At 35.0% G+C, this 13866-nt stretch overlaps 1 protein-coding gene across 4 annotated transcripts in view; it reads left to right on the plus strand.

Annotated features, from left to right (window-relative positions):
- LOC149800480 (pancreatic secretory granule membrane major glycoprotein GP2-like) overlaps positions 1-12158 on the plus strand; it is a 38074-nt gene extending 25916 nt beyond the window's left edge. The window contains exons 5-8 of one of the 4 annotated variants that reach the window (XR_016421390.1): positions 2673-2842; positions 6254-6424; positions 7613-7703; positions 10942-12158. Coding sequence is in view for 2 of the 4 variants with exons in the window: in XM_089960108.1 (XP_089816234.1) it covers positions 6274-6424; positions 7613-7703; positions 10942-11125 (426 nt within the window). In the remaining 2 variants the exon portion in view is untranslated. Of the gene's footprint in view, positions 1-2672; positions 2975-6253; positions 6425-7612; positions 7704-10941 lie in introns of those variants that run through there. The other 3 variants (XM_089960108.1, XR_016421391.1, XM_089960107.1) reach the window with 3 other exon arrangements.
- The last annotated feature ends 1708 nt before the right edge of the window (positions 12159-13866 follow it).

Here is a 13866-nt window from a genome sequence, read left to right on the forward strand (position 1 = left end):
CACTATAAATTGAAACTCGTTCGGCAGTCCAGCTACCCTTGTTGATTGATCAACACCAAAAATGAACACGAGACTGGAGAAACTGTTGGAACTTCATGTGCATCTGGAATATGCCAGGCGCATATTAAATGAACTGGCCGCGGAAGCCATTGTGGAGGAGGGAAGGATAAGAGAGGAGGAGGAAAGAAGAAACAAAGAAGAGGAGGAGAGAAGATATAAAGAAGAAGAGGAAAGAAGATACAAAGAGGAGGAGAGAAGATACAAAGAAGAGGAGGTGGAGGAGGAGGAGGAAAAGGAGAGACGAAGAAGAAATTTCAGAATCCCATAAACCGAAAATTGGGATTCTGAAGCCACATATCCTGCCTCTGCTCTCTCCCCCCAAAAGGTAAAAAGTAACTGGGGGATAAGATGTGTATGCGGCGCCAGGCCTGGAAGGTGCCACCATTAACCAGGTGTCCATGAAGTTCCAAAAAAACAGCCCTTTTCAGGGCTACCCAATACGCTAGAAAAGAAATAACCATCAATTTGCCAATGTGTGTAGGTAGAGTAGTGTGAATATAAACACTAACTCTTTTTTAAGATAGTGTGATGGTATGTGTTTGTGTGTTGGTGCTTGTAAGAGCTAAGGTATGTTTGTGTGAATAGTAGATTATGGGTTACTTTATTGTTTCTTAGGGTATGTGAAGAGTATAGTTAGGGTTTTGTAAGCGCTCACGTACGATTGTGTGGATAGTAGATTATGGATTTTGTTTATTGTTTCTTAGCGTATGTGGAGAGTATAGTTAGGGTTTTGTAAGCGCTCACGTACGATTGTGTGGATAGTAGATTATGGATTTTGTTTATTGTTTCTTAGCGTATGTGGAGAGTATAGTTAGGGTTATGTAAGCGCTCACGTACGATTGTGTGGATAGTAGATTATGGATTTTGTTTATTGTTTCTTAGCTTATGTGGAGAGTATAGTTAGGGTTTTATTATATGAAATAAGAAAGTATAGTTAGGGTTTTATTATATGAAATGAAAAAGTAGGGGGATGTTTTCCTTCACGTTCGCGCGTTGTTTGGTCATGATCTAGGTAAGATCAATTTTATCTTTTAAGGGGGATGTTTTCCATCACGTCCGCGCTTTCACTATAAGAACCCACAGTATTCGTCGTTCAAACCATTCTACAAAGAAGATGGCTTCGAACCAAATGGACAAGATGCAAACATTGCAAGACGTTTTAGACAATTTAGGAATGATGGAGCAGATGTTAATAAGACTCGTTGAAGACCACTATTCCTATAGTCCCCATCGTGTAAAGATGGAAATTAATAACTTAAAAAAGGTAAAGGACAAGATAAGTGGTGTAATGAAAGAGATAAAGGAGGAGAAGGAGGATGAAGAGGAAAGGATAAGGATGAGAGCATGGAATGAAAAAATTGAGAAAGAAGAAGAAAATGAAAAGAGGAAGAAAGAAGAGGAGGAAGAGAAGAAGAAAGAAGAGGAGGAGAAAAAAAGAAAGAAAAGAAGAGAAAGAGTGTTGGAGATAAAATAAGACGTTGGTGGAGAAAAAGAAGAAATTAGAAGCAGAAGAAGAAGAAAACCCAAAGGCCCTTTTCAGGGCCAGCCATATTTCTCGAAAAGAGATAGCCTTTCCATTGCCTATCCTTTTTTAAATTTAAATTTAAATTTAAATTTAAAAAAACTTTTTAAAAAAAAAAAAAAATCCCATATTCAGTTCCCCTTGTTCCTAGACAAACCCAGACTCTATTCCCATGTTCAATTCCCCTTGTCCCTAGACAAGCCCAAACTCTATGTTAAATTCCCATTGTCCCTAGAGTGGCCCAGCGTTTTTCTCCATGTTAAATTTCCATTGTCCCTAGAGTGGCCCAGGGGTGTTTTTAATGCTAATTCCCATTGTCCCTAGGGTGGCCCCATTTACTACTTACCACGAGGAAAAGAGATGAAACTGTAAATTAGTTTTAAGAAGGGTGGCAGGTTGATACACTTTCAAAGACACTCTCTTTCATGTTGAATGCATTGGAAAAAGAGCATTTTATATATTTTGTGTAAAAAGATGTTGCATGAGAAGCATAATGATTAGCAAGTTATTTTTGTTCCCAAACGGAAATCACATCTAAATCTCACACATTTGACTAATTAGCTACATATTCATGCAAAATATTCTGATTCTATAGCTAGGTATAGATTTTAGTGAATCGGGTAATGACTTTATTATACATATTTTGCTGTCATATAAAACATATTTGGGTATAGAGGTAGGTATTGATTTTTTCAACGTATCAGGAATTAAATTTTAATTGCTTTCTTGCGTTAATTGCAGATCATAAAGTCTAAACCATTATTCATTGATTAGTCCATAAATGTAATCATTTTAGACATTCTGAAGAAATATAATTAATACTGTTTCAGATAAGAACGTTCACATTTAAAAAGGTCTTTCAAAATTAAATTTAAATAAGATTAAAGTGCCTATCAAGCAAGTAATATTCAATTTGCAAGTGTACACTTTTCTATCCATGCTTACCTTAAATGTATCAGAACTTACTGAAATCCGCGTAACAATTTTGTACATGAACGCAAGTTCTGTTTGTTTCATATTACCCGCATGGAAATAAAATCTACGAACGTATTCATTATGCATCGATGTCATAGATACATATGTTTGCTAGATTTCGATCCATCTGATCCGATGTCGACAAAAGCATCAACGACTCCGATTACGTCATCTAAGACAACATCCATAACAATATCTTTGACAGCATTCACCAGAAAACCTCGTCTACACCGTACCTATCAAATGAAACCAAGGGGGAAACAGGCACATCAGGACACGGAGGAGGTTTTTATTTGCTTTCCAAGACAGATTAAGATCTTCTAATAGCTTCCTTTCTACAATTTCCACAATCTCCCAAGCAGCTGTTGGCCATGTAAATGTTTGAGAATTGGAATCTCACATGAAGTGATAGATGTGGTATCTAATTAAATACAATTTGTTTCAAAACTTGCACTCTCTGTGTTAATTCTCATACCGTACGATTTGCACATGGTAACTAAATTCTTTAGTGTCACCATAACAACCAACTGTTAATCAGTCTACTAATTATATATTATCAAGTTTATAAGTAGGGAGTTATATTCCTTTCTTCTTCTCAAAAAAAATCAAATCATGAAAAATACTTTGATGTTTTAAATTGTTCAGTTACATACACAGTAGTTCTATAAAGCTCACCTGAAGCTTTCATCCTCGTACTAAGGACTTCATCAGCTGATTGATCTATTATATATTGACTGTTAACATCACACAAGGGAATGGAGGGTGATGTTAACAGATTGTCCCAGGATATGCGATAGGTTGTAACGTCCCCGTCCCTGTTTAGCATTGTTTGTGTGCGCGGATGTATGTAGAGTCACTAAAACCCGCTCAAACGAGGTTAGTGCTCGTTCTAAGATTTGTCCGAGTCCAAAGATATGGCACGTCAAGAGCAAATACGGTGGATGTACCGTGATACCTCAGACGAGCTTGAACTTGGTCTTCTACGTTCATTAAATATCGCTTTCAATGTCGTTTCCGTTCCCACAATATGATGGTACCGAATTTCACCCGGCCCTTCGCTCGTAATATGATAGATAGGTCCACACATATATTTCATATCAGTCTAATCCTTTGGGTGAACTAGCACATGTCTTAGGGTCTGGTATAGTTTAAAACACACAACAATTTTGTGTTGCTGAAAAACACGCTTCAGGCATTTGGAAGTCCCCTTCAAATATGGTACGTTGATACTACCTTTCGAGTCTATTTTCCAAGTTATTAGTGGCCTCGCGCTTGGTAATGTCATTCTGACTAGCGTTCAGCCTGTTGGAAATTTTCTTAATCGCCCATTCCGGATAATGATATCTCTTGAGGGCAGCATTGACATGATCGAGTTCTTGTTATAAATCGATGGGGTCAGATATAACGACTATGCCTCTATTTTGTAATATTATAATGCCCAACTATTCTGATATAATGAATAGTGAGATTTAAACTTAAGGCACTGGTCGGTATGTGTTAATCATTACCTCTGGTGATATTAATAGTCAGTAGAGATTAAATAATTTAGCTTTCTATAAGTATTGTGTATGTGACTTAAAAGGTAAAACATTATCAAATATGGATAACACAGTTTAGTTTTCACCGAAATGACTAATATTGTTTACAAAAGTAAATCGAGAAGATTTTTTTGGGGGTCGCAATATTTATCATTTTCCCCAGTTTACGTTGTCGATGTCTTTGTGTAAAGAACATAATACGTACAAAGTCTGATACATCTGAAAGTGAAGTATTATGTACTGAAACATTTTATTTGTATAACCATATTTTTCAAAAACTAATATCGTCTCCTTCTGACATCTGTACTTTCCAACACGCTTATGCATTTAAACATGTATCTGGTTTCTCTGCCTTTTAGGATGACCAATGCGAAATCATTAATGGGTTGCATATTTATAATCTCTTTTCCACCCCTGCGGCTTGCTTCTTCATGGTTATTGTTTTCAGCATTTCCTTGTATACGAAGTATCTAAAATATCAGGGACTAAACTTTCGGGTTAAATAACTGATAATAAAATTGAAAAAGAATATATTAATATGAACATGTACAAATTGTTTCTCATGATGTTCAATAAACGCTATGATTACTTTCGTATGTACTGCTGTGAGAGACACATGATTTTGTTAGATTTAAACCAATGGTGTTACTTGGCGTCTGTAGTCATACGTAAAGTGTTTATGAATAGGTACAAATAAGTGGTAAATTTGAGACGAAAAGTACATATAAGATTTGAACTTGATACAAATTTGTCAAGATCTTTCTAGCCGGCTGTCTTAATATTTTTTGCCAAGTTTGAAAGTGGGTAGGTATATATATTACGAACAATCATGCAACAATAATAACTACTGAAGGTTATTTGGATTCAAGGGGAAAAGCTTGTTGCCTTGATTTTACTTGTCCCTTACCGTGAACCAACATTATGTACATGTGAAGAATGGGCTTAATTTAAATGCATACATCTCAGGGGAAAAACGGTTTGTAAAATTTAAAAACATGGCTACTATAGTTCACGGCCCGGTCAACTATCCTAGTAGAAGGCAGCAGCGATACTGCTTCGGTGAGTATTCCGATTAGTATTACACATGGGGACTGGATATCAAAGAAATGCATGCATATGATATAATTGAGAACTAAGTAAATTTTTGAATCATTTAACTATGACATATATTTCAAAACGAAATAAATAGGACAAACTATTTTTTTGTAATTGCATTTGATTCTTTGATGTAAATATCAAATTTAGCTATATATTAACTACAGCATTTAATATCCTGGTTCATGAAGTACACACAAGTTTATCCTTACTTGAATCGACGTCGATGGGTTGGGTAAATATCAAATCTTTCTCATATATCTTGGGGTTTTATGGAATGTTGTCTGAATTATTTTTCGGTTGTGTAAGTGTAAACAAATACCACGAGGAACAGAGTTGATGCTGTAAATTAGTTTTAAGAAGGGTGGCAGATTGATACCCTTTCAAAGACATTCTCTTTCATGTAGAATTCATAGAAAAAGAGTATTTTATATGTTTTCGGGTAAAAAGATGTTGCGTGGGAAACATATTGATTAGTAAGATACTTTTGTTCCCAAATGGAAACCAAATCTAAATTTCAGACTTTTTTCTAATTAGCTACATATTCACGCAAAATGTTCTGATTCTATAGCTAGGTATAGATTTTAGTGAATCGGGTAATGGCTTTATTATAAATATTTTGCTGTCATATAACAGCTACTTAGGTATAGAGGTAGGTATTAATTTTTATAACTTATCAGGAATTAAATTTTGCTTTCTTGCGTTTATCTCAAATCATAAAGTCTAAAGCACTAATCATTGATTTGTCCATAAATGTAATCATTTTAGACATTCTGAAGAGATATATCTAATATTATTTCAGATGACAACGTTCACATTTAAAAAGGTCTTTCAAAATTAAATTGAAATAAGAATAAAGTGCCTATCAAGTAAGCCATATTCAATTTGCAAGTGTACAGTTATATATGCATATTTACCTTAAATGTATCAGAACTTTACTGAAAGCCGCGTAACATTTTTGTACATGAACGCAAGTTCCGTTTGTTTCATATTACCCGCATGGAAATAAACTCTATCAATTTATTCATTATGCACCGTTGTGATATATACATATTTTTGCCAGATTTCGAGCCATCTAATTCGATGTCGACAAAAGCATCAACGACTCCGATTACGTCATCTAAGACAACATCGGTGACAATATCTTTGACAACATTCACCAGAAAGACCTCGTCTACACCGTCCCTATCAAATGAAACCAAGGGGGAAACATGCACATCAGGACACGGAGGAGGTTTTTCTTTGCTTTCCAAGACAGATTAAGATATTCTAATAGCTTCCTTTCTACAATTTCCACAATCTCCCAAGCAGTTGTTGGCCATGTAAATGTTTGAGAATTGGAATCTCACATGAAGTGATAGATGTGGTATCTAATCAAATACAATTTGTTTCAAAACTTGCACTCTCTGTGTTAAATCTCATACCGTACGATTTGCACATGGTAACTAAATTCTTTAGTGTCACCATAACAACCAACTGTTAATCAGTCTACTAATTATATATTATCAAGTTTACAAGCGGGGATAGGTATATTCCTTTCTTCTTCGAAAAGAAATAAATCATGAAAAATACTTTGATAATGCTTTAAACTGTTCAGTCACATGCACACTAGTTCTATAAAGCTCATCTGATGCTTTCGTCCTCTTACGAACAACCATGCTACAATGATAACTACTGAAAGTTATTTGGATTCAAGGGAAAAATCTTTTTGTCCTGATTTTACTTGTCCCTTCGGTGAACCAACAATATGCACGTGTGCAGAATGGGCTTTGTTTCAATGCATATATCTCAGAACACAAAAGTTTCGTAAAACTTATTGAACAATTTAATTCTCAAAGCTATACATGAACATTTAAAAGGAACTTAACAGTACTGTGAACAAAATCGAACTTAATCCTGACAGGTCTATCACAAATTTGAAAAAATAGTGTTTCAAATGAATTCCGGTACTGCGTGGGCTGATGTTACCAATATCTTCGAAGAGGCTGTAGAGCATTTAGTCGTGATGTTTCGCAATGTCATTGTCCAAAATATTCCTTTTGAATGAATGCATACAAATCGCACATTGTTTTTCCAATTTCCAATAAATAATTTGAATAAATGATTCCTCTCAAATTAAATCTAATTACAACATTAAATACGTCTGTAGAATAATAATAAACAAGAATAATATGAAATATGTCTTAGGAATAAAATAATTGTTCACTGTTCTCTTTTTATATATAAATACCCAAGCAGCCAACCTATATCTAAAAAATTATTCAGTTACGGAGCAAATGTAAAACACGCAATAATTTTATACATAACACCATTACACTAGTTTTTGGTCAGAATATGCAAATAGTGGAATAGTTTATTTGAGAATAGATAAAAGTAAGTTCTCTTGACGTGCAATCTAAACCTGAATACTGTATTTGTGCAGAGAACGGAATACAGGTCTGGGTGATAGGAGTCACTACAGGACTTATCGCTGTTATTGTCATTCTTGCAGTTGTGATAATTACACTGAAAAGGTTAGTTTTCTGTAACATGTTTATTTTCATGTGGTGTATCAAATTCATATTTGAGTTGAGTTATGTAGAATGGAAAATTTCTGTAAATTAGAGAAAGTCTTAAATGAGACATTACCAGAATTCTTTTCAGAAGCACGAAGAAGACATAATGCACCCAACCATTTGATTTCATTTTACTCCCTTTAATATGGCATTATGCTAGTCTCTCGGGGTCACACGAAATACTAAATATTAATTATGTATCTTAATATTTAAAAGTACGCTACCAATTTACATCCATAAACTATTTATACTGAAATGAGTTTATGACGGAAAAAGAGAGGGCAGGTCAGGATCAAAATAAATTGGTTATCGATCACCGGCTAATTATTTCCTCAGGTATGGAAAATTGATAATGCAACCATCTAAATCGGACTTGATACAAGATTCAACGGGGATATGCTATGCGCCATTGTTTTAACATATGTACTATTTTTTTTATAACCAGCTTCATGAAGCACATATCAGAAATACTTGTAATGATCTCAACGTTGCCAAAACTAAAGAAATTTATCCGACGCCATGATTAAATTAAATATACACAAACGGCTCTTGGCAGAACTTGAATAAATGCATAACATAACAGAAACAAATACACTCAGGTCAGACTATTATGTAAGCCATGTAACTTGACTCGAAGAGTCGTTTTAATCAATCAGTCTGGTAAACGATTTTACGTAAGGCTAAATCTGATAGAGGATCGCTTAACTTCCGTGTCATATTGGCCTGAAAATATTCTCAGTTGACACCATAATTTACGATAAGTCGTAAGATAATTTTCCTAAAGATGTAACATTTGTATTTGTTCCTTTTAGATATTTTTATATAACATGTTTATGTTAACTAGCTAAAAGTTTGAAAAGTATTTCCGACCAATTGATTGCATTTCTTAATGCCTATCTTTTTAGCTTAGCTTAGAATGTCGTTCGTCTGTGGCTGCTTTACTGTAGCCAAAATACTGAAAAGTCATCCATCTATATTATGCCTTAAAGGTCTACTCACTACTTACGTTAACAAATCGTTGTTATAAAAAGGTGTTTAAAACTTCCTATTTTATTTCCTCCATCAATGAAGAAAGTGGAATGAGTGAAGATTTGGTATGGTGTACTATCAAAGTTGCTCGAGCATGTGTCGATGCTTGTCTGTGTATCTATAACTCTACTTGTTCATTATCGAGTACATACCAAGAGTTGTTGCTATAAGTATTACCTGCTTTTGATCAACTTGTCAGAATTAAGCAAAGGTTTGAAGCAATTGTATAATCGCCGAGACTAATTTATGTCTCACTGATTTCTGTTATGGTTTATTTTCAGATATAAAAATTAAGAATGTTAATGGTTGAGAGTCGTTTGATTTCTATGAAAGCAGGACTGTTGGAACATTGCATCATTTACTTAAACATTCTTATTGTTAGGGTACAGCGTTGCAAAGAAACCGCTTGTACAAACCGGTTATACTGTTGCAGCAATAAATTAAATTCACCATGTGTCGTTGTGTACTTCTTTACTTGATTTTGTTGTTGCTATACACCATTTTAATTTAAACATTCCGATATCATTATGTGAATAGCAGTAAGACACATTCCTCGGTATGCAACGGTAAAACAATGTAGTTTTCCGCATTATTACGAAACTTGATATCTACAAGATTAACGATGTCATGGTATAATGCTTTACAATCAATACATACTATTGTTTTCCGATTAAATGTTCCTGAAGGCAATAATAATAATAATAATAATAATAATGTGGACACATAAGCGTCTAATCTTGAGAAGCTCGAAGCGCATTATAATATTAAATAACATTTTAAAACATATACAAGGATAAGTTTACAAACACAAACACCATGAAATTACAAATGAAAAAGATGAGTTACACGAGCGCTCTTGAATGAGGTCATTGCGTATAAGATATGTTGGCAATTCGTTCGTCGTAGGTCTTGGCATGCAAAAGATCATTAACTTTGTTTTGATTGTGGGAACAATGAGAGTGCGAGTGTCGGAAGATGAGCTTAAGTGTCTAGATTGAATGTATTCATGTTGAGGTCAGATAGGTACAAGTCAACCAGTCAACGAAATATATTGGACTGAAACCAGTCTGTGAAATATAGCACAGTGAACAGAGATTTGTTTTTAATCCTTGATCGAATGGTGGACAGAGTAACTTCCAGAGCAAATGTAAGGTATTCTCGGTTATTGGTACTCTAATGAAAATACGAACAGCTGCATTTTGAACTTTTTAAAGTTTCTGTTTTAAATACTGAGTCAAATCAGACAAAGTCTAAAATAGACTAGTCTTCAAAGTACGACGGAACACACGTATGTTTTAGCGGTATCAACCGGAAGAAAATTGAAAACTCAGCTTATGAGTCATAGGTCCATACATGCAGCCTTACATTTGCTTATTACATCTTGGTGTAATGAGAGGGTCCTGTCGAGACTGACACTTTTCGTACTGGCTGTGTACATTTAATGTTATTATTGCTGATACTTAATCTTTGAGGTAAATGATGGGGATGAAAGCGTTTTTGGGTTGTGATCAGGATAGCTTTAGTTTTTATTAACATTCATCTGCAGCTTGTTATCGGACATGCGTCTCTCTACGCCTTGGATTGTAGCCTCAACGTGTCAGCAGCATTCATTTCAGCTGGGCAACTATATTTGCATATTTGACAATATATTGGCAAAAAGACTGTGTAAATATGTCCGGTGTTCTAGCGGTTAGAACGTCCGCCTCGGAAGCGAACCCCGGCCCAGTCATACCAAAGACTTAAAATAATGGTTCTTACAGCTGCAACGCTAGGCACTCAGAATTAAGAGGTTAGGCTGTCAGTATAGTGCGACTGGGTGGGACATCTTGTAACATGTCTGAGGCACGATGCCCCAGTGCTAAATAACCTGTAGTTATATTAGCAAAATGATTGTGTGTAATTGTGCGTACATAAACTGTCCCACTGCATACATCATAGCGATATGACTGAAATTTTGTTATAGCTACGTTAAAAATCCACACACACACACACACACACACAGAGGGACACTTTATATGTGTTACTATTCGATTAGTGTATATAATTTTTCAATTAGTGCAAGTAACAGTTAAACTGGTTTGTGTTGCTATTTAATTAAATAGCTTATTTTTAATGTCCTGTTAAATCTATTGTAAGGAACTCCAAAACATATTTTGTCTTTTTCCAGACGATTCTCTAAAAGGAAGGACGACAATGAATACGAAGTGCCGGAAAAGAAGTATGTAAATGATACACAGTCACATGATTACATGACCTTGGATCTGCCTCAACTGGCTTCTAAAGAAGCAATCAGTCCCATCTCAAACCAAAACGAGGCACGGTACGTGTCTATTAATGACATATGCACGTAATGGTGACGACAATCAAGTGTTCTTATTACGTCATGACAATTCCAAGATGGATATTGCGAGAACAGTTTTACAATTTTTTAGGCTAAAAGAGACTTTTAGAGACTCTAATAATTCCGTTTGGATTTAGTTGTTTTAGAGACATATTAATCCACAGCATTATGTCAATGTCTATTGAATCAGTAACATTAAAACGTTTCCTTACATTGATAAAATCCGATAAAATTTATTGATATTTTCTTTTTATTAATAGAACTCTCAAGAATAATGTCGGTGTTAACAATGTGTACCCACCTCCATATATATATATTGTATATGCCTTTATATTTAGAGGTATAGTTAAAACAAAATGCTGACTCAATATCCATTTCCCCAACGCTTTATAAAATATTTTGCTATACGCTGAAGAAAATTCGATGGCGTCATCATCTGCTTTGCCAGTGTATGGACAAAGTTCCTTTTTGAGCAGATCAGGATGACTTTTCAATTATCGAATATTGAACCACCCAGTGATGACCAGGTTTATAATGACACATCCAGTGATTACAAGATATACAATGAAGCACCCAGTGATGACCAGACGTACAATGAAGCATTCATTGATTACTATATGTACAATAAACCACCCAGTGATGACAAGATATACAATGAATCACCCAGTGATGACCAGACGTACAATGAAGCATTCATTGATTACTAGATGTACAATAAACCACCCAGTGATGACAAGATATACAATGAAGCACTAACTGATGACCAGATGTACAATGAAGCATCCAGTGCTTGAACACTGAACCCGTTTTGTTAAGATCAGAATATTCCTGAAATAGTTTTCATACAAGGCGAGGAACTGGCGTACGTAACGGACGGACAGACAAAAGTTAGCTATTCAATTTCTCTATTTCCCCACCTGCATTCCTTGTAATATATTAATCTTTCAATTAAAAATATTGTTTGGAGTGAAATTGATTTGAGGTTACAAGCTTAGTAATGTGGCATTTCCAATATAAAATAAAAAGGAAAGAATTCTTGTTTACATTACTTTGTTGGTTGTATCTATTATCAAACAAAACAATTCTTGTTTTCATAGTTTTTGTTATATTGATCAATTTTAAATGTCCATACAAGCAGGCCAAAGTAGCAAGAAAATTTTGAAACATTTCATTGTTTCCAAATTAATCGACAACTTTGATTCAATGAAACCCTGTCTTTGCGTAAGTTAGCAACATGTCCATATTGCATGTAGAGTACTGAGATCGCTATGTGAGATATGTGCACGATTCCTTTCTCTATCATCGTACCTCCACCACTGTGGTTCACTTCGGTGTCAGTGATTAGATTAACATTTCGGTACGTGTTATATCCAGGAGCCAAGATATTAAACTTAAAACAAATCGCAGGGACAATACAGTATTCATAAAAGCGCAAAAGGCGACACCGCTAAAACCTTTGCACGTATTGGGTGTATGAACCATGCGAAGATGACTTAACATAGCTTACTAATTATATTTCCCTCGTAATTTTAATAAGGCTAAATAAATGACATCTTTCACACTAACAAATACAAATGCTACGTTTGGGAAAAAAGGTATTGATTACGCACGACGATAGGTCACTAAGTACTTTGCTTACAAAAGAGTTTTAAGCATACAATTCCAAGAACGATCTAAAGCCCTATATTTAGATGTACCCTATCGGGACGCTAATGACTAATTTGGCCATGGGTTGGAATATACACCGAAAGACGTGCGGATAATGTATACTGCAATTGGAAAGTAAATATCGTTATAACTGAGAATACCCCGTTCATTGTGATACAAATGAAGTATACTATGGTACAATTGTTACAATGCAATACGTGTAGGAACTAGTTTAACTAGTGGCTATTACAAGAGCAAAAGATGATAGCAGACGACACAGATCATGGCGATTAGAAGAGCCGCGGTATCTATGTTAGGAAAACATCAGACTCGTTATTTAAGGGTCTAACGTTAAATAACCTCCTAGTAGAGTCTGGATCGACTGCCAGAGTGTATCATTCTGAAAGGTGTCAAGCTTCCTTATCCTTTGAATCCTATAACCATTAACGTGTTAAATGAATCTTTTAAACTAAAACAAAAAAAAAAAAAAAAAAAAAGAAAGAAAAACAACCAAAAGCCACAACACAAATAAATCATGCAGCAGTAGTTATATTTCTATCTCAGAGCCGTTGTGACCCCGTGGGTAATGATTAAGGAATTGTACTCCTGACCACAATGATTCGGGTTGGATTCCCAACTGCAACGTATTCCTTGGCAAGGTGATTAACTCTGCTTGCCTTGGCAAGTCCTAAGTTTCAATATATTGCTGTACGGTATCACTCAAACGCAAACCACACACACACACACACACACACCTCTTTCTGGTTATAAATAAATAAGCATTTTATTTGTGGCAGTTATAAGCAAGAAAAATGTGTCTAAATATCGAGAATAATATAATATATAAAAATAGATGATTATAATGTGGTCAAGTATGCATGGTACCCGGATGTTTTCTCTATTAAACTATGTGTACACACTCCTTCCTTCAGCTTTGAACCGCTATCATCTCTACCTGTGCCATATATATGTATACTTGTATAGACCTATGTTAACGTCGGTATTATTTCAAACAGCTTAGGTATTTAACTAATGACAAAGGCACAGTCATGACTCAAATATTCAAAGAACTGTGGCAAAGACGACACTGATATAACCGCACAT

Source organism: Sinohyriopsis cumingii, chromosome 5 (assembly GCF_028554795.1).
Source record: "Sinohyriopsis cumingii isolate HCF-2022 chromosome 5, ASM2855479v2, whole genome shotgun sequence".
Taxonomy (NCBI): domain Eukaryota; kingdom Metazoa; phylum Mollusca; class Bivalvia; order Unionida; family Unionidae; genus Sinohyriopsis; species Sinohyriopsis cumingii.